This window comes from Podarcis cretensis, assembly GCF_951804945.1.
Source record: "Podarcis cretensis genome assembly, chromosome: 4".
In the NCBI taxonomy this organism is placed as follows: domain Eukaryota; kingdom Metazoa; phylum Chordata; class Lepidosauria; order Squamata; family Lacertidae; genus Podarcis; species Podarcis cretensis.
In genome coordinates, this window is record NC_137173.1 from 99,259,908 (window position 1) to 99,286,282 (window position 26,375).

General features: G+C 42.0%; 1 protein-coding gene across 8 annotated transcripts in view; it reads left to right on the forward strand.

Annotated features, from left to right (window-relative positions):
* The window catches only part of DACH1 (dachshund family transcription factor 1), a 372,289-nt gene that overhangs the window by 313,942 nt on the left and 31,972 nt on the right, over positions 1–26,375 (forward strand). For all 8 annotated transcript variants that reach the window (XM_079972643.1, XM_079972639.1, XM_079972640.1 and 5 more), the window contains 2 exons: positions 8,995–9,146; positions 22,060–22,207. In XM_079972643.1, the coding sequence (XP_079828769.1) occupies positions 8,995–9,146; positions 22,060–22,207 (300 nt within the window). The remainder of the gene's footprint in view (positions 1–8,994; positions 9,147–22,059; positions 22,208–26,375) is intronic.

Genomic DNA, 26,375 nt, shown 5'->3' on the forward strand with positions numbered 1-26,375 from the left:
ATTGGAAGAAAAGATAGAGCTGGCAATAAATTGAGGTAGCAAGGAAGAAAGGGTGTCCTGAGATGCAAGTCAGAGGTGGAAATCTGGATGGCATACATACTAAGGTTACCAGACGTCCCCGTTTCCCGGGGACAGTCCCTGGATTTACAAATCAGTCCCCTGACAAAATCCTATCATTCCTACTGAAGTTGAAAAGTGTCCCTGGATTCACTGAAAAACATCTGGTAACCTTAGTACATAGCTGTCAACTTACAGATTTGAAAATAAGGGACCAGCAGCCAAAATAAGGGACCTGCAGCCTCACCTGTTCCAGGCACTCCAGTCTTCCTGTCCTCCTGCAGTCTGGTCAAACTCATGCTGGTAGCTTCGAGAACACTGTCCAACCAACTTTGTAACCAGAGGTTCAACTGAATAGAATCTGAATCACATGCACCACAAGGCCTATGCAGCCTCAGCTTAAGATGGCTCCCCAGCCTGGCCTTGCACTGCAAAGTTTGCAGCAGCACGTGCAACAAAATGGCGTCCAGCATTCAAAAACCCCTCAGCTTGCATTAACTAGCCACACACAAGGCATGCAAGCTCCACCCCCAGTCATTCTTAGACTTCTTATTGGGTGAGCAACGCAGCCAAGCAACACATTTAAGGGTTTGGGAAGCAAAGAGATGTCATGGGGTCAAACAACAGGAGATAGTCTGAACAGACAGAGTGTATAAGCAGCAGGGGTATTCTGAATCAACTTGAAAGGGGGGAAATAGCAGAAGAGAGGAGCATTCAACAAGGCACTCACAATAGTCTAAACAAAAATTGCTCTGACTATGGGAAGGTGTTTAAGAAGGAAGCTACAGAGATATCTATCAGGCTGATTTTATCACGCCTATAATACTATACCAATGAAAGATGTTAAAGTATGTACTGTATCTCACTGTAGGTCACGCTTTATTCATGGAAGGTCCCAGATTGAATATCCAGGCCGGACTGGTTAAGACGCCTGTCTGAAATTCTGGAGATCCACTCATAGTGAATGCAGCCAAAACTGCACTACTTGTTTGAGTGCCTCTTCCTACATTCTTACATCACTTCCTTGAGGTCACAAAAGATTGCTAAATTTGCCACTGGCAATTCTGAGACCATCCCCAAATGCCTCTGGCCGAGATTACCAAACTGCTTAAGTGGTATGCTTAATACAACCTAGCACAGATTAAATGTGTTTAAAATAATTGAACTAAATAGCCTAATTGTGCCAAGCCTGTGCTCTCTTTATGACTAGGGAGTATAAGGGACTAGTAACAAAGAAATGTTTTAAGCAATACAACATCAGTCATACATGAATACAAAGATTCAACTTTTTTTCTGAATAGTGCCATTATAACCTGATATTCTCTACAAACTGGCTTCTGTTAAGGATTTTATTTTCTTCTTTCCCTCCTCTCCCTCCTTGCCTGGATTATGGCAGAATCACATGAGGCTTTAGTGCTATAAGCAATACCAGTATCCCTATCTGGTTGTCATGGTTAAATTAATTTATCAGATGGTCACAGTTCATAGAATAATTCAATGTATTATTAACTTGACAGGTTTGTTTGTTCATTCCACATACCATTTTTTTGTATTGATTATGTGATGAGACCATTTTAGTATATACCTTTACTAAAAGGGAGGGAGGGAGACTGTTCAGTTTATAAATAGACTTTCTGTGACTCATTCACAAGTAGGGGTGTAAGGATCCAATAAAGTCCGGTCCATCCCAATTCTGCATTGCTTTATTAGTCTTCATTTGCTTTATTAGTTAGTTAAGAGAGTAATCACAGGGATTCTTTGGCTCTCTCACCAGCCTGGGAGCACAGGCTAGCAGCCTTTAAGCAAGGTAGTCAGATTTTATGGTCTTATTTCCAGGTTGTGTTAAACTAGTAACTGCTAAATTTTATACTCTAAATCAATGGATACAAGAACTGTTTACCTTAGGTTATTCAGAATTGAACGGGGAGCGAGGGGTGTATGGCATAAGTACATTATGTGCAGAGTTGTGATACAGCCACTTTCACTCTATAAAATACAGTGGTACCTCAGTTTACGAACAGTCCTGTTTAAGAACTATTCAGTTTACGAACTCAGCAAAACCAGAAGTAGTGTCCCGGTTTGCGAACTTTGCCTCAGTCTAAGAACGGAATCCGAACGGTGGAAGGGCACCGGCGGTGGGGGGCCTCATTAGGGAAAGCGCACCTTGGTTTAAGAATGGCTTTAAGAATGGACTTCCAGAACGGATTAAGTTCGTAAACCGAGGTAGCACTGTATCTGTACTAAGCACAGAAATTCTGAACTGGCATTCATACTCAGGTTTTGGTAAACCTTTTAATAAAAGTATTAGAATAATGCCGATCTCTGGGAAGAAATTTCTAGGCGTGAAGAACAGGACCTGAGAATGCAGGTTTACAGTTCCTGCATTTTGTATGTAACTCATGGAGGGCACCATCAGAATATTTCCGGGTGTATTGCAGCAACTATGACTGGATAGTCTCTCTCTCTTTCTCTCTCTCTCATATCGAAATATGGGATACTGTTGAGGTTATTTTGGTACCTTGTACAATATATTAAAAATCTGAATATGTAAAGGCATACAGTTGAAAAATCCTGACTTGAAGGCCTGTGTCACAGCAGCAGAAGCAAACACAAACGTTGACTTGAATGGAGAATAATTAAATACGGCGTGAAAGATAGAACTAAAACTTGTGTAGCGTTTTTTCAGTGAACATCAAGCATGAAAATACCACTGGAAACTTGCTAATGGAAGTATTTTGTCAGCTTGTTTCAGACATTTGATGAATGCACTTGCCACAAAAATCACATCAGGTATAAAACTGCATACTGATTTCATTTTGAATTTTGTTTATGAACACACTGATTAACATTGCTAGCTCCTTTTAGTTTTGGCATATCTGCGAAAGGCGAATAATAAGAGCAAACAATGAAATGAGCACATCACGCTGAGGTATGTGCTTGTGGAGGGCTGTGCGCAATAGGAAGGAATTCTCAGGGAAGTTGTTCTCAATGAGACTCACCGGGATGGATGGGAGCTGCGTAAGAGCCCCACTGAGCAAGCCCCATTCATCCCAGTGTTGCTCACGAGAAGAACTTCCCAGTAGATTAATGAACTCTGGCTGTAATCCTAAACATATGTGGGAGCAAGTCCCATTGAATTCAGTGAGACTTAGCTCTGAGTAAACATATTTAGGATTGCACTGTATAACAGAAAACCTTGAGAGTTCAAGTGCTCATGTGTCCAAGAGAGGAATGGATCTCAGCCTTTTGCACCAAGCTTTGCTTACTATACTCCATGTATTCAGAAAGACATATTGGGTGGGAGTTCCTCCTCACAGGAACCAGGAAGTTGATATAGGGTATCCAAGAGTATGAAGTTAGGCTCAGTCCTGTTGATAAAAATTATTTGGGATTTGGTTATTTCAGGCCTACACAAATTGTGATCTTCCGAAGCGCCTAGTATGGTTGGCAAACTGTGTTCAGTTATGGCGACTCGGGTTGTAATAGTAAATAAACTTGGGGAAAATGTCCTCAAACACACAAGTCTTGCTTATAGAAGGCCAGGAATGAGACTACAGTGCTTTACTCCTTGGAAGTCTTGTTGTACGGATATACACCTTCTAATTTGGATTTATATCTAATTTACACTCATGCTTCCTGATACACACATGGAAACCTGCTTGCTGGTGTGAAGTTCCTCTGGGCCAGGATAACTGTCTTTTAATTGCGTAGACATAGCCAAACGGTATTAGAGCTAATCCGCAGATTGCAGGTCTCAATTAACAACAGGTTCAGAAGCACAATTCCTATACATTTCAGAATGTCACTCCCTAAATAGTCAGACTTGTTATGCTGGTATAAGGGGCTTTCCTCTTAGCACTTTGTCCATTAAGCTAAGTTGTAACAATATAGGAATTTATGTTAATTAATTAAAACCCATGTTTTCTTTCTGATATTCAGAATCTAATATTTGCTACGCAACAGCTTATGTATATTCTAAATATGTCATTTTGATCATTTTTTTTCTACTGAGGTTCGAAACAAAATATTTAACAATTAAGTAAAAACAAAAAAGATCATTTAATATACAAGAGTTTTCACACATTAATATTATATCTTCATCATCTGAGACTTGCAAAATACCAGCTGTTCTACTTGAGGATTTTTTCTCCCTGGGGCTTTGTTTTGGGGCAAATAATTATTCTCTAAGACTGATAATGAAACACATGTCAAAAACCTTACATTTAATATGCACCTAAATCCACAAAAAATATGTATATTCCTCATCCTTCACATATAATCTCAAGTACTTAATTACAATTTAAGGAGAAATCAAAGTGGCACTTAGATTCATACATCATAATATTCTAGCTTTTTGTTTGAAACATTCTTACCAACAAATATTCTCTGTATGAACATGCAAGATTACAAATTCTAGGAGACTTGAGGAAAGGTAATGTGGTGGTATGGCCCTGAGTGAGCAGTTCTGCTCTTCCAGCGACAGTTGTTACTCTTTCCAGGTGTCAAATTTAATGTCTGACTTATGTGATGTGTGTTTTTGATACTACTGCACCTTGATTTCTTTTCATACTTACAACTTACAGACTTTATATATATATAATAATGTTGCATTGTCACTTCTCCAAATAAAATGCAAGCCCACAACTTAATGGGCATTTAACATGTGCTAAATGCATGCTCCCACAACAAATCACAGAACAATGCTACTGCCCTAATTTCTTCCGCCAGCACATATCTGCATTCAGCCGTATACTGTATACATCAAGAATAAAGAACAATCCACACAGCTGTTTTCCACCTGCTCATACCCTCCAACGTTTTTTGAATGAAAATAGGGATGTCCATTCTTGACTTTGTGCATTAGGGATGTACTATTATAATATCAAACAGTTGTTGGCTTCCAAAATAAACATACCAATTTTCCCAGTTCCTCAATTAGCCTTCTGAGAGGAGAGGATGGGTTTATAACAAGGACTTAGAAATCCTATTGATGCATTGCTCATGTGTAGGACATAAACATGTGGGCCCATGTTTTTAGCCCCAGCCCAGCATTATCCCTTTCCCCCCAGTAGCCACATGCTATGCATGGTTGTGTGAGGAGAAATCCCAATGTTCGAGCTCCTGCTCACAAATGATCAGGCGAACCCCTTGCTTGAGAAGCAGGAGCTGAGGTGCCAGGCTTTCTGCTCACTTCCCCCCAGTGGTTGTTGAAGAAGAAAGATGTCAGTGGTAGGAGGTGTAGCAGAAATGTGTTGTCCCTTGGATGGGTTTGTTCAAAGAGGTTTAAGCCTTGAGCATCCACTCACTTAACCATAATGTTAACAGCATTGTAATGGAGAGCTCTTGGACATATTTTGAATTACTTTAATGCTACTGTGATCTATGGTTGTGTTTTAATTGGCTAATATTTACAGTATGTGTTGTTATTCCCTTTAAAACCTTTCCCCCCTAAACCCCTCCCTCGGTCATAGCTTATCTCACATCGCCAAATATCCACTCTTCCTGTGTATGATATGTACATTTGTTTTGCTTCAAATACAGTCACATTCAAAGTTTATTTCACATGGGACGTAAAGAAAACAAAGTCACTTTATGTCAGATTATTTTTCCTTAAATTAAACATTCATTAAAATAAGTTCAGCTTGAGTTCAAGTCTCTTATTTCTCCACTGTGGTTCAATGAAACCACTGTTAATCAGTAAAAATGGTGTTTAGTCACTGGAATGAATGCAATTCAGTACCATTTTAGGAATGCTTAGGTTATTTTTTGCTTCTGATTGGAGGAAAGAATGTAAGAGAACCTTCACAAGCATTGCAGTGAATGTGGCAGAAATGTTTAAAGTTACTAACAATTATGTACTAGTTTAAAGGCTTGTATATACTTGTAGGGTTAACACAAAGCACTAAACCGTGGTTTAGCATGATGTGCGTGAGTCCCTGTGGGTTCAGGTGCTTCCATTTCCTTCAAGAGGGTGAATAAACCAGAATTCAGTTTCTCCTGGCTTAACCTTATACAGTATGTGAACCAGGAATTGTGATTTATAATAAACACTAGTTTGTTTCCGCAAGCCAGTTTCATAACCCATGGCTTGAAGTTGGTCTTCAGTGAAAGCCAGGGATCTGTGAAAGGGTGGAGGTGGGGGGGGGTGAGCCAGGCACTTGGCACAGGCCCCTTTCTGCTCATTCATTTAGTGTTAAACTATGGCTTCTCACTACATGTGTATGTAAAAAAAGGTAAAGGTACCCCTGCCCATACGGGCCAGTCTTGACAGACTAGGGTTGTGCGTTCATCTCACTCTAGAGGCCGGGAGCCAGCGCTGTCCGCAGACACTTCCGGGTCACGTGGCCAGCGTGACAAAGCTGCTCTGGCGAACCGGCACCAGAGCAGCACACGGAAACGCCGTTTACCTTCCCGCTATAAAGCGGTACCTATTTATCTACTTGCACTTAAGGGTGCTTTCGAACTGCTAGGTGGGCAGGAGCTGGGACCGAACGATGGGAGCTCACCCCGCCACGGGGATTCGAACCGCCGACCATGCGATCGGCAAGTCCTAGGAGCTGAGGTTTTACCCACAGCGCCACCCGCGTCCCTACATGTGTATGTAGTCATTGACAAAGTGAAGCAAGTATTTTGCAGGAGGATTCAAAGCATGCTGGGAAAAAGCAGGTTTGTCCAGTTAAAGTGCTCTGTCACCTTAGCACAACAAACTAATTTTTACAAAGAAATTGACTGTTTGCAGGTAGGAAAGTGAGAGGAAAATACATTGGAATATGTGGGACAAATTTATTAATGGGAAAATGTGTAAACATGCTGCAAGCAAATCTGAATGAATGCAGGGTGAATGTTCATTGTAGTATATGAACCCAATAAGCAAAACATAGCAAAGGCTTGATAAAGACCAAGCATATCTAACCCCTGTGTAATATCTGTACAAGCATATCCGGATAAATGCTGAACAAACCTATTATATGGAGGAGCCTGTAATGAATCTGTGTGAGCATCCAACTTACAGGGTGACAGATACCACTCTTTCTAATGCATGCCAACGGTATTGTTGCAAAAACATGGCCACAAAGCAACAAGAAGGAGGTACCTGCATGCTTAGGTTATGTATGCTCTAGTACAACAAAATCAGGGCATGGAAGAGGGATTCCAAGAAAGACTTAGAATCCAGTAGTGCAGATGCGGGGCATGCTGGATCCACACTGCTGCTTTGCCTTTACGATCTGTTCAAATCAGAGGCTGTGCGGCAGCTTTCAATAACCAATGCATAAGTTCCTGCCAGAGGCAGGACAAAAGAATTAGGAAGAAAAATGAGAAGAAAGGGGCAAGGCAACAGGCAGAAGGGGGTGCTGGAAGGAGCAAGGAGGAGACAGCAAAGGATAGACAGATGAGAGTGGTGGAAGTGGAGGCAGCTGGGAGTAATTGGAGGATGAATAACAGAACAGAACTTATTCTTGAGCAAGAGAGTTCTCCTTCTCTCCTCAGCTTGTTGGGGAGGAGAGGGAGGTCGTTCCTCCTGGCAAGCTGCTATGCTTTTATGACACTGAATTCTTCCCTTGATTTTTATACAGTGTTGTGCGGTTTTATCTCATATACAAATCAGGGGCGGGATGCAGGTGGCGCTGTGGGTTAAACCACAGAGCCTAGGACTTGCCGATCAGAAGGTTGGCGGTTCGAATCCCCGCAACAGGGTGAGCTCCCGTTCCTCGGTCCCAGCTCCTGCCCACCTAGCAGTTCGAAAGCACGTCAAAGTGCAAGTAGATAGGTACCGCTCTGGTGGGAAGGTAAACTGTGTTTCTGTGCGCTGCTCTGGTTCACTAGAATTGGCTTAGTCATGACCCGGAAGCTGTACGTTGGCTCCCTCGGCCAATAAAGCGAGATGAGCGCCACAACCCCAGAGTCGTCTGCAACTGGGCCTAATGGTCAGGGCTCCCTTTACCTTTACCTTTATAAATCAGGGGCATATGCAGCAACATTTTTCAAAGCCTTTCCTTAGATTGTGGAAGAGAGACAAGGCAACTGCAATATTATGATGAAGTATATAGAAAATCTCCTAAGTTGCCAGTGGACCTACACACAGAGTGGAGAAAAAATATGTTAAATGTGTTACTTTCTAAGAGTTATCAAAATACGTAACTTTGGGGGGGGGTTGGGGTTTTTTTGTTTTTAACACTCAGTCTTAATACAGATTCCAGTGGAAATATTGCCATGTATAGTAGCACCTGCATGAATTTTCCCATTCATGAGGCCCCCACTCAAGAGATGATTGGCAATTTTGGGTCCAGGAGAGTGGGAGAGATATCTGGAAATGATTCCCCAACGTCCAGCATAGTTGTTGGAGCTGACAGCAGCATCCATCTATCCAGCAATGTGTGTGCAGGACCACTAGGTGTGTGTCCCCATAGCTGCTTGCCCCCTTTATGTGTGTGTGTGTGTCCATGGAAGTTTATTTTTACATGCACTTCCTAAATCAAGGAGATGGTTGATTATGGGTTAACTAATTGAGAATCATCTTCGCATAAAGCACACTGCTGCAATATAAAATATGTATCATCCTCGGAAATATTCTATTGTCAATCCAAATAGTGCACGGACTAAAATGAGATAATTGGGAAGGTACCCATAAAGTCAGCCTAAATATATTATCACAAGTATATGTGAGATAATATTTGTTTTAAAAAGATTCTATGGCACTGTAAACTCAGTCTCATTAGAGACTGCATTTAAAAGGCTTATAAAGTTACTCATTAATGTTATCTTGTTGTATCTCCACAGCTTTTTCATTAAAGAAAATTCAGCAGAAAGCATTTTCTCCTGATAGCAGGAACCAATTTGCAATAAATGTTCTGGAAACCACTAGGGAAGCCATTACTGAGGTCTAATAAAAACAGACAAGCGTAACTTGTTCTATATTTTTGTTTCAATCACATACAGATGAGACCCCGCTCTCCACACCAACCGCAAGAGACAGCCTTGACAAACTTTCGCTAACTGGGCATGGGCAGCCGCTACCTCCAGGTTTTCCATCTCCTTTTCTATTTCCTGATGGATTGTCCTCCATAGAAACCCTTCTGACTAACATCCAGGTAGGCCTTGTTTGCAGATCAGTGTAAAACAATGCAGATAAAACAGTCAGCAAACTGTCGACATTAATACAATCAGTTGAGCTTTAACTAGTTCATAAGACTGTGGAAAATTCTTGCAGGAATTTAAAGTATTAAAGGCAGCACAGTAATCAAATGAGTTTATAAAACCATCTAAATGCAGTACATAAAATACGGCTTATAATGCTGAACTGATGCAGAGTTAGATGAAAGTGGCTCCAGTATTTTATCTAAAATGCTTTTTCTATTATGCAGTAATGATTTGTAGTGATCTGTTTAACTTTCTTGATGGTGCTAAATAGAGAAAACCTGCTAAAATAAATAGTTATTTTAAACTGAATTAATGCCAAGGTGGAAATGACATGTTAATCTATGGAAAATATGCCTTAATATAAAAGACATTAATAAGAAAAGCATTTCTGTTACAAATAAGCTCATTTCAGTACTATCTTCAAAGAATAGACTTCAAAGGGCATTACAAAATTTTCTGCAGATTTCCTTTGCAGCAGTCAGCTTGTCTATTGTATGTATACTGCAGTCTGACTTGAACATTATTCAGGGTTTTGACTAGCATATTACAGGGCATGCTAGTATGGTTGAGATTAGGTGGAGAAAAAGAAGGGGCTTACCCACAAGTATACTGATCATGCATATGGCTGGTGGAATTTCTGCCACTGCTAGGCTCTGTGTTGCATTTATCAACAGCCATGTGCAAAAATAAAAAATGGAGCCTTCTCAATACTCCTTCCAGCTGTGTCTTCTGTGTATAAACCTTCAAATGGAATCTTTGTGAAAGTTCCTCCCAGTACAAATAACAGAAGAGAAGAAGCAGTTGTTAGATTAACAAAGAAATAGTAGCATCAATTCCTTCTTTACTCATTTAAGCAGGTTCATTACATTTAGTGCTGAGCTTCCAAGCTTGGTTCAATCTGTTGAACTGTTAGAAACCTGTTCAGCACATCAGGACCTCATTTATGCAGGTAGGCAGGAATATATCTAGAGCATTAGTGTACTCATAAACCACAAAAAAAGTCATGTTATCGTTTGTTTATCCAAACACAGTAGTGTTATTCTAATCATAAATTTAATCAGATTTACAGATATGGTGAAAAGAAAGCATGTCATGTGCAACTGATAATTTATTGATACATACAGAATATTCCATGTTTATGTCTCTGAAGCAATGATAGCAATCATAAGTCTGTTTTATTGCATACCACCATGATATCTTTAATGAGTTGACAGTTTAGAAGTATATCTATAGAGGTTAAAAAAGCTTAATCTTATTATGTGTCTTCTCAGAAAAAAATCTCATTGGGTTTCATGGATCTTATTGGAGCCTAAGACCTGCTTCTGAATAAATATGTACAGGATTTGACTGCAATGTGTGAAGAGTATGGTTTTGATAATTTCTTATGGTTTAGCCCTATTTATCATTTTCTTAGATCTAAATATCACTGGAACTTTTTTTAGTGTTATACTATGACTTGCACCCAAAAGTAGGTTCACCCCAATTCTCGACTACGGTGCAATAAGGACTGCTTACGTTCGTAGGGTGGTGAGTGGTGATTGTGCTCTGAGTCCAGGGCGAATTTCTGGCCCCACTTGACTGTTGGGAGAAGACAAGTTGCTGGGAGGCTTGTAGTCAAATGGACCTATCACAAGCAAGCTGCATTTGAACAGACCTATCACAGGCAAGCGGGGAGTGGCAGGGTTTCATGGTGGACCCGAGGGAAGACTTCTACCCCTGGTTTTCATTCAGGTCCAGACTGTCAGCTCAGTCAGACCTGGATTCCCCATCCTCCTATCCTATGTTTCATATGGCCCTGCACAAAGGTGGGTGGGCAAGTTCTGAGTATGACCTTGCTATGGAAATATTTGGTCACTGTATTGGGGCCAGGGAGGAATTTGCTGCAGAAAAATCAAGCTTGTCTGCCACACAGCAATTGTCACAACTTCTTGGCAGGTGAGGCATTGCATCCTTAGTCTAGGCGGGGTGGGGGGAATTGGGAACTTTCATGAGACAGGGGAACCCTTTAAAGGGATCTAGGGGGAGGTACTTCTGCCTGGAACCCCAATCGGGGGTCAGTGGGCCATGACAACCCCCAATATGGCAATCCTGAAGGGGTCGCCCCTGTCTGGGAGAGTCTTAACCCAGGATCAACACTGCAAAACAACCAGCTGTCATGCTGGTTGATTCAGGATAAATACCCAAAGCCTACTTACGTATGTAATCAAAAAAGTGGTGGCCTGGCCCCCAATGTTGTTTGGTGGTTCCACGCCAGTAATAATGCTCTTTTCCAGAATGGTCATTTTACAGTATGACAGAAACCTGCCAGTTTACCTGAGGAGAAGGAGCTCAACTGGAAACGTGGACCTACCACAATAGCCTCCAGTGGCGGTCACAGTGCCACTGGGAAAGGAAGGGTTGAGGTGGCTTCAAGGTTGGGGCTGTGTGGCTGTGCTGGCAGGTCCAATCTGGTGCTCCTGCTGGTTTGCCCCCCTCCCCCAGCGCCTCACCTGACCCACTCCTAGTGAACATCCATAATACTGCTGCTGGGATGCTTTTGTTGTAGCTCAGCAGTTCAACTGTTACTTGCGTCTGAGTATTGGCTGTATTGAAGGCATGGACCCAAGTGCTCCATCCTCTCCTGATCCCTTCCACCTCTGCCTGTGCTAATCAGGCCATAAAGTGCCATGCCTGAAGTGACAAATATGTGAGGGTTACACACCAGGATCAAATCATGGTTTGTAGCCTTGGCTTGGACTTTTATCCCATATCATAGTTTGCAAGTTCAGATGTCCCCGCAAAATTATGGTTTGATTTGACCAGGAAGCCCTGTTCACCTGAAGTGACAGCTTTTCGCTCACACACCAAATCATGATTTGAATTATTATTACATATTCAAATGCATCTTCTGTGGTTGATTATGTAGTCTCTGCAGTTCTGTCCGTTTATTAGTAGGAAAACGGGAAAAATTGTATCCATTTTTAAACTAGGGTTGGGTTGCAAGATTTAATCATAGATTAATCAGCTAAAGCTTCAAAATACTATCTGTGCAAGTTCATTTTAATCAGGGAGGGCAAATTTTAATTGATGGACTGCAAGTTCAGGGCATGCCTGCTCTTTGGAGCCTAGTACTCACTGATATGGCAGACCTGAGCCTGGGGTCTAGCTATCTCTTAAGCCTGCTGGAAAAGGCTCACATGAGGAAATCCTTGTTCATACAGAGAATTTTCTTCCACTTTCAAAATTAGCATATCAAGCAGGCTAGGTGAATATCCCTTCTCCTGCACATGTTTAACATTTCTATATGATTCATTTACAAGAACAAGAATGCCATAATGCGAATCCCCAGCAGAAGTGTGAAGTCGTATAAATAGGGCCTTCTGAAAGGCACACCCTTCATTTTGTCACCCCATTTACAAGTAGTAAAACAGAGTGGGTGTTTCAGTAGCATTTGGGGAACACATTTATAGGCTGAGGCAAATTATATTCATTGCCCTCACCAAGAGAATAACCCCAGAGACCACTGACTGGTAGTCACCCTTTTTTCCACGCAAATCCCCCAAACGGTAGTGTAATGGTTTCTAAGGGGTTGTTTGTGCGCAAGCAGGCAACTATCTCCCTGGGTGGGTGCAAACACCTGGCTGGGCTGCCAAAGTAAACTTTATCTGTCCGGATGCCACTCACCCGTGGCAGACTCAGTCGCTGGCAGAATCCGTGAGTGGGCGTTTCTTAAACTTCTTCCAGCAAAGAAGCTCTTTGACGCCTAGTCTCCGCCTACCCTCTATGCGCGAAAGCCTTCTGTGCAAGGAGGGCGTGGGCAACGGAGGACCCCTATTCTCCCCGCTGGTCCCAGGCAAGGAGTCATGGGACCGCCTCGCCGCTTCCCCCATCTGCTCCCCTTCTCCACTGGTGCTACACTGATTCTCTTCCCCAGAAGATGGGCTGCTTCTCCCGATCCCTGGACGCTCTCTGGAATCCCTCTGGCTTTTGCTCTCTCCCTCCAGCACTGATGGCAGTTCCCTGACAGGTAGCATGTGAAGATAGGGGTTTTGTGGGGGTGGAATTCTAGCTGTCATTTCAAGCCAAATTCTAGGCATATCTCTTGAATTTACCACACCAACAAGAATTAAGCCTTAATGTTAGTTTCTTATTTTAATACAAAATGGAAAAAAATAACTGAAGTAGTATTTTCCCTCGAGTAGCAAATATTGTTCATTCTGCAGTATTTCAGAATTCCTTTGATAGCTTAAAATGCAGTTATATTTAATGTTTTGGCAATTTTTGCAAATTTATTTAAATCTAAGCAATTAATTAATGGAATAATTGTTTCAAGTCATATAATTGCAAGTAGTTGCCAGTACTCTTTTAAACTGAGAGTTGTACATTATGAGTCAATGGATGAAATAAACAAAGCATTTTCATAATAATAAAAATCAGATGAATTACGTGAACATGAGATTTTAAAATACAAATAGATTTGTTCATGAACAAAATGGTTCTTCAATTAAGAAAAAGTGTGCAAGATGAAGTCATGTATTAAAAAAACAACCAATGATTGCATTTGCACTTGGGAGTTCCTGTACTGCAGCAAGATATGAATATTGCAAAATAATTTGCAAGCATTAGATCAAACAAAAGCTGCAATTTAGCACCGACTGTATTCAGTACCTTTTTTATCTGCCTTCTGCAAACATTTATGAGAATGACATTCTCTTCACCAGAATGCTAATGAGAGTGGAAAGTTAGAAGTAGTTGGGTACATCTCTCTTACTTCCTGTGTATTTATGTTGGTTGGCGTACAAAATAGCCATGTGTGAGTTATGACAATGAAGCAGTCAGAGAACAGAGAGTGAACAGAGAGTTCAAAATAACATTTGGTAAGATGGCAAACAAACAAAACATAAGCAGAAGTATTCTCTCTAAAGAGTTTGCTAGGCCATTTAAAATCATGAATTAATCCCCCCCCCAAAAAAAAATAACTGATATAGGAAAATACAAAAGCAGCCTTTATTAATATTATGTATCTCTAGGAATTTATACTCGGCCTCTCAATGTGTTTCCATGATGGATTACAGCAAATAAAAAATACAGTATATGGGTGGATTTCAATGGGTATTGTTCCGCTGACAGAAAATAATGTTTTAAATTGTTTTTAATATTGTTTTTGGGTGTATTGGGTGTTAGGGGAGGGATATAAATAATAAATTATTAAATTATATTATAGTACCTCTGGTAGGGGCACATCGTGCTTCTTCTGGGGTAGTTTATCCACCTTTGGTCCCCACCCTGCACTCATATCTCACTTGTGGCTCCCAGAAGCTGCCAGCATGCGAGAGTGGCCAGACGCCAGAATCGGCTTCAGCTGTCCGACTAAACCAGGTGAGGGTAGTGGATGGGTCTCAAGTCCTTGGTGAGTGAGGCAGATTGAGCAGACGAGACCAATAGTGGGCCCTACTGTCAATATGACAGTTTCTGCATGTGCGACACATCTAGGAGAAGGAAAACTCTGACCCTAAACTTCTGGAGTAAACGCTACACAAATCTGGAGTGGAGTCCCTAAGACGCTTCGATGGTGCCTTGTATGCCTACTTCTAGCAACTCCTGCAGCCAGGCTGGTGCCAAACGTCTTGCTCTGCTTTCCTTTGGACCACATCAGCAAGGCCAAGTCTTGTTGTCTAGGCAACCCAGGACCTCCAGACACACAGCCGAGGCTTGCACCCTGGACAGATCACTTCGGTGCTGCTAAGACCATGGTTTGACTTCATCCCCGGAAGTGCACTCCATTGTTTCTCAAGACAGATGGATGGCAACAGTATGGTTTTTAATGTAACCCACCCTGGTACCTTAGGGTGAAGAAGAAGAGTGAAAGGAGATGGTTTTTTGGGGTGGGGGGGGGAGTTACAGAAGATTGCAGGTAGTGAAGAAATGGCATAAAACTACCTCCTTCCATATTCCACTTGCAGTTGACTTGCATCAACATTGTAGCACCCATTGGATACTACACTCTATGTACTTTCTATACTTAAAACTCTTCTATTCCGCCTTTTGAGATTTCTAGGGTAATGGGCTCCATGATCACTGCAGATGGTGACAGCAGCCACGAAATTAAGAGACGCCTGCTTCTTGGGAGGAAAGCAATGACAAACCTAGACAGCATCTTAAAAAGCAGAGACATCACCTTGCCAACAAAGGTCCGTATAGAGCTGGACCATCAAGAAAGCTGATCGCCAAATAATGGATGCTTTTGAATTATGGTGCTGGAGGAGACTCTTGAGAGTCCCATGGACTGCAAGAAGATCAAACGTATCCATTCTTAAGGAAATCAGCCCTGAGTGCTCACTGGAAGGACAGATTGCGAAGCTGAGGCTTCAATACTTTGGCCACCTCATGAGAAGAGAAGACTCCCTGGAAAAGACCCTGATGTTGGGAAAGATGGAGGGCACAAGGAGAAGGGGACGGCAGAGGAAGAGATGGTTGGACAGTGTTCTCGAAGCTACTAGCATGAGTTTGACCAAACTGCGGGAGGCAGTGGAAGACAGAAGTGCCTGGCGTGCTCTGGTCCATGGAGTCACGAAGAGTTGGACGCGACTAAACGACTAAACAACAACAACAACAGCTAATAAAAACAAAGAAAAAAACTTTGAAAGGCAGGGATAAAAACAACAATAATAAGGAGAAAATAGATTAAAAGGGTATTTTCCTGATCCCAGGCATCCTATGCATGTTTACATGGGTAGATGCTCTTGGGTATTATGCCAGGTAAATTACTAAGATGATAGCCTAAAAGACATAGGTGTGGGTGCCAGGTGAGTCCCCCTGGGAGCTCAGCCATTTTTTACACCCTCCTCACTTGAAGTAGCAGAGGCAGCTGAAGGAGGGCCTTTGAAGAATATTTCAGCATGTGGACAAGTAAAGAATTTTTTTAAAGGAATTAAAAGAAAAAACAATGAAAGCAACACAAATCAGAAGAGCAGAATAAAAGCAGTCAGGAGAGATTAAAGGTGTTTGCCTGGGGCGGAAATGATCTGAAAATGGCAAGGAGGGAACAGGTTCTGATTTATATTTTAAAAAAACCACCCCAAATAAAGTGAATGTTAATTCCTTTAAGCTGTAAGGTGGAAACATGTGAGCAAGTAAAATAAACCCTTTACAGTTGCATAAAGCAGGGAGGAACATTTGGATAGGAGAAACAGCAAGAGGAAGGGTGTACTTAGTGCTTCCCTGTCCTGTGTTTTTCTGCTGCAATTCTGCATTTGCCAGGCTAAAAGCATATCTGAACCTCTCATTTAGGGCAAAAGAGTTTTGGGGAACAGTTGCAGAGCACTTGTTCTGCACTCTTGTCACCCTTCTCCCTAAACTGCTTATCCCCAAGTGATTGGCAGATGGGGGTTTGTGATAAGCAGTTGTACATAATATATTGCTCTCTCGTAGGTGCGTAAGAAATACGCTTTTTTATCCTCAGTGCATCCCAGTATGCCCTAGTCGCATTAGGGCACGGCCAGTGGTGGAGCTTCATGCTCTGGCACCGGTGGGCGTAGAGCAGGCGGGGCTGGCACGCGTCCCGGGGGTGAGGTACTCTGACTGCAGGGGTGTGGCACCCAGCGCAGGGGCAGCCGCGATGGCACCCCACAGGGATTGCACTGCTGGGGATGGTGCGCTCTGTCAGGAGCTCAGCCTACACTTGAGTAGGACCCTGGCAGAGACACATGCCCGACTGGCATGTTCCCTCCCTCCTGGTTGATCGTTCGGGAGCTTCAAAAGCTTTCTTCCGCCCAAACATCACAGCGACCGATGCCAACAGACATCAGCACACTTAGGGATTCGCAGATTCTTCGTAGTTGCAAAACAGACCTCAGCAACTCAGCATTTTGGCTAATCTACTTTATTTACATATAAACACACACGGAGCACTGCAACATGGCTCCCTCTCTCTCTAGCATCAGACAGCAAAGAGAAAAAACAAAGGACAATAGTACCACTTCACGGAACACAGTAACACAAACATCCTGTCTCCGTCACTTCCCACTTTTTGGAGTCAAAACACATGTGATAGGCAGCAATCCCATGACTGCAATCATAGAGTAGGAATTCTAACACTCCTCTTCCTCCGCCAGTGGGCACCGCATAGCAATTCACATTGAGGCCATATTTGGACTCAAGTGCTGGATTGTACCAATTATTCTGAAAGTGTACCCAATTAAGTAGTTGCATTGAAGGATGAATGAAAGCTATAAACGTGAGTCGGAAAGAAAGTCAAGAAAGAACGGCATTAGACTCTCTTATTATTATTATTTTTTTTAAAAAAAACCTTTTGATCAGCAAGCCCAAGAGGCTCAGTGGTTTACACAGTACACTAGAAACTTTTCTTAAAAGAATAAGTTTAAAGTTGGGGCTTTTGGTTACGTTAGCTGCTTTCACTTTTCTTTCAGCAGAAGGCATCAACCTCTATTTTTAAATCCCTTTCCTTCCCAATTTGTAATTTCAATTTAAATCCTTTTACTCACGAAATTCCAGAGATTGAAGTCCAATTTTCTTTGGAGGAATTGGCCGCTCGCGATGGCCGGACTCAGAGCTTCATGCTTCGAAGGAAGCGAATTGATTCCCAAGTGCTGCCATCTCCAACCCCGCTCGCACTCGGCGCTCTTTTTAGAGCTTACCGGGGAGTGGGGGAGTCGTTCCCAGCACCTGCAGGAACTCCAGGTCCTCAGAACGCTCGATCTGAGGATTTTTTGGGGTACCGCAGCGTTCTAGCGGTTCTCCCCTGCCTTTAAAGCACCGGTGTCCTTTCCACGAAAAGAACTCCTGTCCGCCGTAATTGGGCTGATTACACTTCACTTTGCGATTTTCGGTGAATGTGCATAGACACCCAAAAAACATGAAACGAATTAAAATAAGTGCAAATAAAAGCTCATTTTGCTTCTTTCTACACACATGGAAGCGAAAACAACGCAGGCAACTTGTGCAACTCTTGTAAAACGTATTGTAAACCACAATAGTTGGTAACATCATTCTGCCCTACTTGTAGGTTCTGGACCTTCTTCCATTTAGATTATTGTAGCTGTAAATACGGCTAAACAGCATGAGTTACTGGTCTATCTCAGGAATGGCCATAGAAGGCAAACCAGCTGTAAGTGGAAGATTGGCACTACATGCCTCTGATGCCCCTGGCCATCTGGTTACAATGCTGGATGCAGACTATGAACCTGGTGCTTCAAGGGGTGTGCACCTGCATAGCCTCACCGGAAGTAATAGTGCCACTGTATTCTGCTCTGGTCAGACCTCACCTGGAGTACTGTGTCCAGTTCTGGGCACCACAGTTCAAGAAGGACACTGACAAACTGGAACGTGTCCAGAGGAGGGCAACCAAAATGGTCAAAGGCCTGGAAACGATGCCTTATGAGGAACGGCTAAGGGAGCTGGGCATGTTTAGCCTGGAGAAGAGGAGGTTAAGGGGTGATATGACAGCCATGTTCAAATATATAAAAGGATGTCACATAGAGGAGGGAGAAAGGTTATTTTCTGCTGCTCCAGAGAAGCGGACACGGAGCAATGGTTCCAAACTACAAGAAAGAAGATTCCACCTAAACATTAGGAAGAACTTCCTGACAGTAAGAGCTGTTTGACAGTGGAATTTGCTGCCAAGGAGTGTGGTGGAGTCTCCTTCTCTGGAGGTCTTTAAGCAGAGGCTTGACAACCATATGTCAGGAGTGCTCTGATGGTGTTTCCTGCTTGGCAGGGGGTTGGACAGGACAGGGAAGCACTAAGTACACCCTTCCTCTTGCTGTTTCTCCTATCCAAATGTTCCTCCTTGCTTTATGCAACTGTAAAGGGTTTATTTTACTTGCTCACATGTTCCCACCTTACAGCTTAAAGGAATTAATATTCACTTTATTTGGGATGGTTTTTTAAAAATATAAATCTGAACCTGTTCCCTCCTTGCCATTTTCACGTCATTTCCACCCCAGGCAAACACCTTTTATCTCTGCTGACTGCTTTTATTCTGCTCTTCTGATTTGTGTTGCTTTTATTGTTTTTTCTTTTAATTCCTTAAAAAAAATTCTTTACTTGTCCACATGCTGAAATATTCTTCAAAGGCCCTCCTTCAGCTGCCTCTGCTACTTCAAGTGAGGAGGGTGTAAAAAATGGCTGAGCTCCCAGGGGGGCTCACCTGGCACCCGCACCTATGTCTTTTAGGCTATCATCTTAGTAATTTACCTGGGCATAATACCCAAGAGCTTCTACCCATGTAAACATGCATAGGATGCATGGGATCAGGAAAATACCCTTTTAATCTATTTTCTCCTTATTATTGTTTTTATCCCTGCCTTTCAAAGTTTTTTTCTTTGTTTTTATTAGCTTTAGCCCTAGAAATCTCAAAGGGCGGAATAGAAGAGTTTTAAGTATAGAAAGTACATAGAGAGTAGTATCCAATGGGTGCTACACTGTTGATGCAAGTCAACTGCAAGTGGAATATGGAAGGAGGCAGTTTTATGTGGTCTCTTCCAACTCTATGATTCTATGATTTAGATGACAAGGGGAAACAAAGCTGGGTCTCATGCACATATTGGTGGCACCGTACTCCAGATCCAGAGATGACTTTCGCCTGCTGCTTCATGTAGATATTAAAGAACATGGGGGACAAAATGGAACCTTTTGGCATCTAATGGTACTAGTGTCAGGTGGTCAAGCATAAGTCCCCCAGTGCTACTCTCTGAAACAAGCCCTGCAGGTAGTAGTGAAGCTGCTGTATCTCCAACTTCTCAGCCCAAAGAACAACTCTCAATACAATACCATGGTTAATGATATTGAAAGCTGTTTGGGGTCATGTGCCTTCAGCCTCTGTCCTGCTAAAGGTCATCAATCAGGACAACCAAGACTTTCAGTGCTATAAACCAGACGAAGCCGGATTAGCTGCTGGTAATGTCTCCCCAGTTATTTTGATAGGGTTTCTCTGCATAATCTCTTTCCAGGTTGGGATTAGAGAGTTTTGTACAAATGGTTTAAAAGTAATGTCCTGTTATGATACAGCCTTATTACCTTAAAAGAAACCTGACTTTCTTGGTTTTACTACCATTGGTCAACTTCACTGTAAGTCTGTGTCTCCATAAAAGAACATATTTCCCTGTGTTGCTGTCCTGGGCAGTAATCCTAGACCCATTAGGCATTTTAAATGCTCTTGACGTCAGTGAGAGTCAAGCAAACTACCTGCGCACAGTGTTGTAGTCCTAGTTTGCACTGCATTTTCAATGGTTTGGCAGCACATTGATTTAATATCACGGAAGAGGATTAGCCAAAGTGTCTTCTAAAATCTTTTTTCAATGGGTCTAGAGAGAATTCACACAAATCCAAACAGCCCAGAAATTACTACTATTGTTGATGGCTCAAAGGCACCTGAGGGTCCTAGGGGCTACGTTATTTGCCCCTTCTCTCACGCTGCTACACTGACTATGAGTTAATACCTATTATTTCAGAGTGCATCACATTAGGATTGCCATTGGCAGCAGTAACATTTTTGCATACGCATCAATTTGGCTCCAAGTGTAATATTTTGGCTGCCCTGCTGATGTGCTGGATATAACTTCTAAAGACGAAAGTTCATTTTCCATAGGTTGTAAGTTGTCCCTGGTGGGTTTCAGAGCCAAAAATGCTAATATTTTTCCAGACATAATGAGCAGCAGTAGACAGTGCATTACCATTAGGAACATTAGAAGAAAGTGTTTCAAAAATATGTTAGGGGAATAGGGTGGATGAGAAGATATGGTGCGGAGGCCCAATGAAAATGTAACATGCTCTTAGCAGCTTCACACTTTGCAAAGGTGCTTAACATAAAATTACACCCATCAGTGTTGCAGTTTAGCATTATTCTCCATGTTTATCCATGATTGTTTCATATTTAAAGAACAGCAAAATATTGTGTTTTGTCAGCCAAGGACAATAATAGTTTAATAGTAATTTATTTTCCATTGCTACTGATAATACAACCAATCAACACGTTAAGTGGTGCCAACATTGGCATCTTGCTAAATAAATCTCTAGGCTTTGCGCTGCGAGTACATCTTTCAAAGATAAGTCAACAAGAGCAATCAGAGCAGAAAATTAGAATTTGGTATGTTAGAATTAAAATACAGCTAAACTAAAGTTTTAATTGGGGTGATCTAAAAGGGCACTTGATGTAATGATCTCTTTCATTTGTTACTAATTGTTTGTTCCTGATGAAGAAGAAACATGTACATGAATGTTGCTGATTGAGTAAAGATGGCAGTTGCCATAGCAGCTAGGTTTTATTGTTCAACAAGAAGGGATCGTCAAAATGTAAAGGAGGTCTGCTTGTGAGCTTTTGCATTTACTGACACTTCTGTGACTTTTTTTTGGTTATAATACCACATTGTTTGAAACTACAATCTCAAAAGAGGTCGCTTAAAGAACTAGACTACTGTGTACAGTGTGGCATTTAACCCGGAATGATTTCTGTGTCTTTGTTATTCTGGAAGTAGAATCTCATTTACCTGCGGAGTGGTGAAGGGAGGCTCTCTGGGGTTTCTGAGACAATTCTCTCCCTATCCTACTTGGGAAATACCAGGGACTGAACCTGGGATCTTTTGCATACAAACTATGTCCTCTTCCATTGAGCGATAGCTCCTTCCCATAAAAGCTTGTGGCATGTTTCTATAAGTTGTATGTTTCTATTAATTATATGAAGAAAAGTGTCAAGAGGTTTTGTACTATTTCTGTTGTTTCCCTCTCCACAATGCTGCAACTGTGCTATGATTTGATAACATGTTATGTACCGGCAGGTTACTATTGGGATTTTACATAGCTAACAGACATCGATTGGGTAGCTTAATATTTCAGAAGATTACTCCATTGAACTTTGTCTCCCAACAGGGCCTGTTGAAGGTTGCCATAGACAACGCTCGAGCTCAGGAGAAGCAAGTCCAGCTGGAAAAGACAGAGCTGAAAATGGAACTTTTCAGGGAACGAGAACTGAGGGAAACACTTGAAAAACAGTTGGCAGTGGAACAGAAGAACAGAGGTAATGATTATAGAAACATAATCATTTATAGGGTTCATGCATTATCTCAGTTTTCCAAAGATACCATGCCACTATTCAAATATGACTTGCCTTAGTTCCCTTGCACAAGAGTAACTGCCAATGATACAACATATGGTTTCGTATAAAGACCCTTTTTATCTTTAAAAGGTTTCACACAGAAAATTATATCGCTTCAATGCTCGGTGCAAAAATTTGACTGTAGGTTTTCAGTGTAGAATTTTTTCTTGTCTTCGCCACAGTCTTGACAGTAGCAAGGTCAAAAGGAATTCACAAAGTTTCAGACGGCATATCGTGAAAACGGATATTTATATTATTTGATGTAGGTCAATTTTAATTCATTGGCTATTTCCAAAGCACATTTCTAAAAAGGGATATTCAAGTGATTCTTACTTAAATTTTATTATTCTACTTTAGGACCTGACATTTGGCAGTTGCACCTCATAGGTAAAGGGATAAAGTTAGTTTGGAATCATGACACCACAACTGGGGCTAGGTAATCTACATAAAGTTAATGACGAGCAGACTGACATCCCTGGGAAGATTTGTAATGAATCCAGGAGAACTGGATTAATTGCCCAGATGTTCACTGGACAACTGAAAATTAATCATTTCCCCTGGATTAATTATGAATCGGCCAGGCCCCTTTTGTGTCTGATGATATCATCAGGCACTCAAAAGGAACTTGGAGGCTTTCCTGGACTCTTGCTGACCAATCAGGCCCTCTTCCTTCTCCCCATTCATGTGTTCTCACGGGTGTTGTGCGCTTAGAAAGGAAAAGCACTGCTAGGGATGGTAGAGATTGTCAGGAGGCACTAAGAGTTCCTGCACATAGCTGTAGATTCTGGAGCAAAACCCAAAGAAGAAATATTACACCACTTCTGAAAAAAATGAGACTCCATAGGAAGGAAGTATTGCAGTTTGGAGAAGGCCCTTCTATGTGTCCTTGCTGTTCAAATTGGGTTGTTTGCTAGCATGGTCAGGAGAATACTGTTAGGTAAAGGAAATCGAGGTTGCAGAGCAGAAACCCTGGGTGGATGACCATAACTCTTTGTTAAACCTTATTAACCATTTTTTTAATAGTGCCAATCTGCTGCTGACATTCTGTAGACCCCCTTTCAAGATCATGATAAATTTCAAAATGATTCTAGTTTAAAAGGAGGAAATAAGTTTTAGTAGTATCACATTCCAAAAACATAGTTTAACACACCCACCCCCAAAAACCACTATTGGGATTCATTGGTCCTCACAATGTTAACGAAAGGGAAAGCAAAAGAGAAGTAACAACAAAATGCCTAGGTGAAATACTGGGCTCATAGATGATGATGATAATGATGTTGATGATAATAATAATAACAATAATATAATTTATTTATTATTTATACCCCGCCCATCTGGCTGAGTTTCCCCAGCCACCCTGGGTGGCTTCCAATCAAGTGTTAAAAAACCGCCAGAAGGCCCTCGGTGCTGGATCTCAGTGTCCGGGCTGAAAGATGGGGGGTCCAATGTACCCCAATACCTTAAAAGGATTCTCTCCCCCACCCCCAATAACATTAGAAATAATCAGCGCACTTGTAAGGCAGCTCAGAACTTCTAAGAAAACCATGGGGCTTCTCAGTTTGTCACCTGTTCAACATGTATGGCAGGGCACACTTGCAATCTAGTCTTGGGTTGAGGGTGGTCTGTATGTTACGGGATTGAAATTACGCTGTTATCCACTGCCACTTGAAGTTTGGTCTGATGGAATCAATCCCTCACTGCAGTGATGGGGCTCCTATTAAATTTTTCTGCCCTTGGAGACGGATTCCAAAATGTTGCTGAATGCTTGGGGGGGCCGCGAGGGGGTCCTGCAGCCTGCCCTGGCAGTTCTACTGAGAGCCTAATTATTCTATGGAATGGCAAAGCATGGTAGGGCATAGACCCAATTGCACATTCTCTGAAATTGCAGGGGCCCAGCAGCCCCTAGATTTATCTTAGAGCTACAGGCAATGAAACAGGTACAGAGATAGCTGGTGCACAAGCGGTACGAGTCTTGTTGCGATAGTGACTGAACATGCTTAAGAGCACATAATCCTGCCTACTGCATGGTGGCAGAGCTGGCAGAGAAGGCCTACTTTGCCACTTCCATTGCTTCCTCACGTAGCCATTTAGTGGAGGTTTTCCGAGGGAGAAGAGTCTTGAAGCCCTCGGGGGCCCACTGGATGGTTTTGCAAGGCACTTTGAGAACAAAAACGCCCATCTCCAGGTAGACTTGAGTGCCACCATTGATGCAACGTCTATCACCATATCCAGTGCACCATCATGTCTGATACTGTGGGATCAGTTTCAGTTACTAATGCCTGAGGATGTGGATATGGCTCTTGCAGCTGTGCAGCCTACTCCACGCTCTCTGGTTTGTGTCAGCTCTGGAGGGTTTACTGGCTAGATCCAGAGTGCGGTGAATGCTTTGCTTTGTGTTGGGGTGGTCCCTGATCCCTTCAAGGAGGTGTGGTTTTTGCCAGAGATTTTTGCCAACTACCACTCAGTCAGCAATATACTTTTGGGGGGCAAGGTGGTCATTTCACCTGCAGTTATAGTTGAATCATTCTAGGCTGGCTTCAGGACCAATTTTAGAACAGAATGAGGCCACTCCTGCATGTGGGGTTAGTTTCAGGCACGAACATTGGGTGGCCGTGCCTCTACCGGCTGGCACAGGGAGGTGCCACAAGGCACAGTTTTCTTCCCTGTGCTATTTTATGCCCAGATAAAGTTGCATGTAGAAGTCATCAGGAAATTTGGGATTCACCAGTATGCTGATCATGCCCAACTATTTCTCTGCAATATCTGATTCAGGAAAGGCACTGCATACCCTAAGCCAGTACTTGGATGCACTCATAAGCAAGCTGAAGTTACAAAATCCTGACAAGATGGAATTGTGTACAGCTCTGCCTGGGGTTGCACATTTTCTGAATGAGCAGGTTCATAGTTTAGGGACTGCTCATAGGTCCATCACCGTCAGTAGAGGCCCAGGTGAACTCAGTAGCTAAGAGTGCTCATTACCAGATTCAGTTGGCATGCACAACTGTTGCTGGACAGAGATGCCCTGGCCAAGTTGCCGTAGAATTAGAATTCACAATTAGACTACCGTAATGTGCTCTATGTTAGGCTGCCCTTGTGTCTGGTTTAGATGCTGCAGCTAGTGTGAAATGCAGCTATTAGGGTGCTTAGGACTCAGCTAAACAACTGCAAATAAAGCCTTTTAAGTGTGTTGTAATGTGCAAATATACAAATGTGACACTAGAGGACGACAGTGAGCTATGTCAAATTCAATGTATTTTTCAAAAAAAAATTTAAAAAAAAAGCATTTTCACAGCGTTTTTTATATGTGTGTAGATTTCACCTCTCTGTGTTGAAAGAACTGCACTGGCTCCCTGTGAGCTAATGAGCCAGGTTTAAAGTTTTGCTGACATCTAAATTCTAACCAGCCTGGGACCAGGATATTTGGTGGACTGTTACAAACCAAGCTGATCTTCCAATGAGAACCTGCTGGTTGTTCCATGATCACAGGATTTTCACATGGTGGCAGCACAGAAGCAGGTCTTGAAGATGTAGAGACACCTCTACCTCTATGTTTACCAAAGAGAAGGGGAGAAATCTACTCCAGTGCTCTTAAAGTGTTATAACCAGATTATTATTATTTTAAATGGAATTTATGATGCTAAAGTTTTCCCTCTTCTATTTTTAGAAATTGCTGGGGACCCCAGTTACCTTAGGCATATGGTAGTTCCACCTACTTATTCATATAACTAAGGTTCCCCTTCCCACCAATATTTCAAATAGCTACTAGGGTCCACCCAGTTACAACTGAAAGGCTAAATAGAGCTTTTCTCCTTAAATCGGTTTTGATGCTACTGTCCAAAGTATTATGAAAATAATAATAATAATAATAATAATAATAATAATAATAATAATAATTTTTTATTTATACCCCGCCCTCCCCAGCCAAGGCCGGGCTCAGAGCGGCTTACAAGCAATAATAAAAACAAGATGAATGATTACAACTTAAAAACAAAAATAAAATACAACATTAAAATAATGGAACATTAAAATATTAAAATGTAGCCTCATCGCAGGAGGAGAAGGAAAAGAAGAAAAAAAAAAGAGAGAGGGA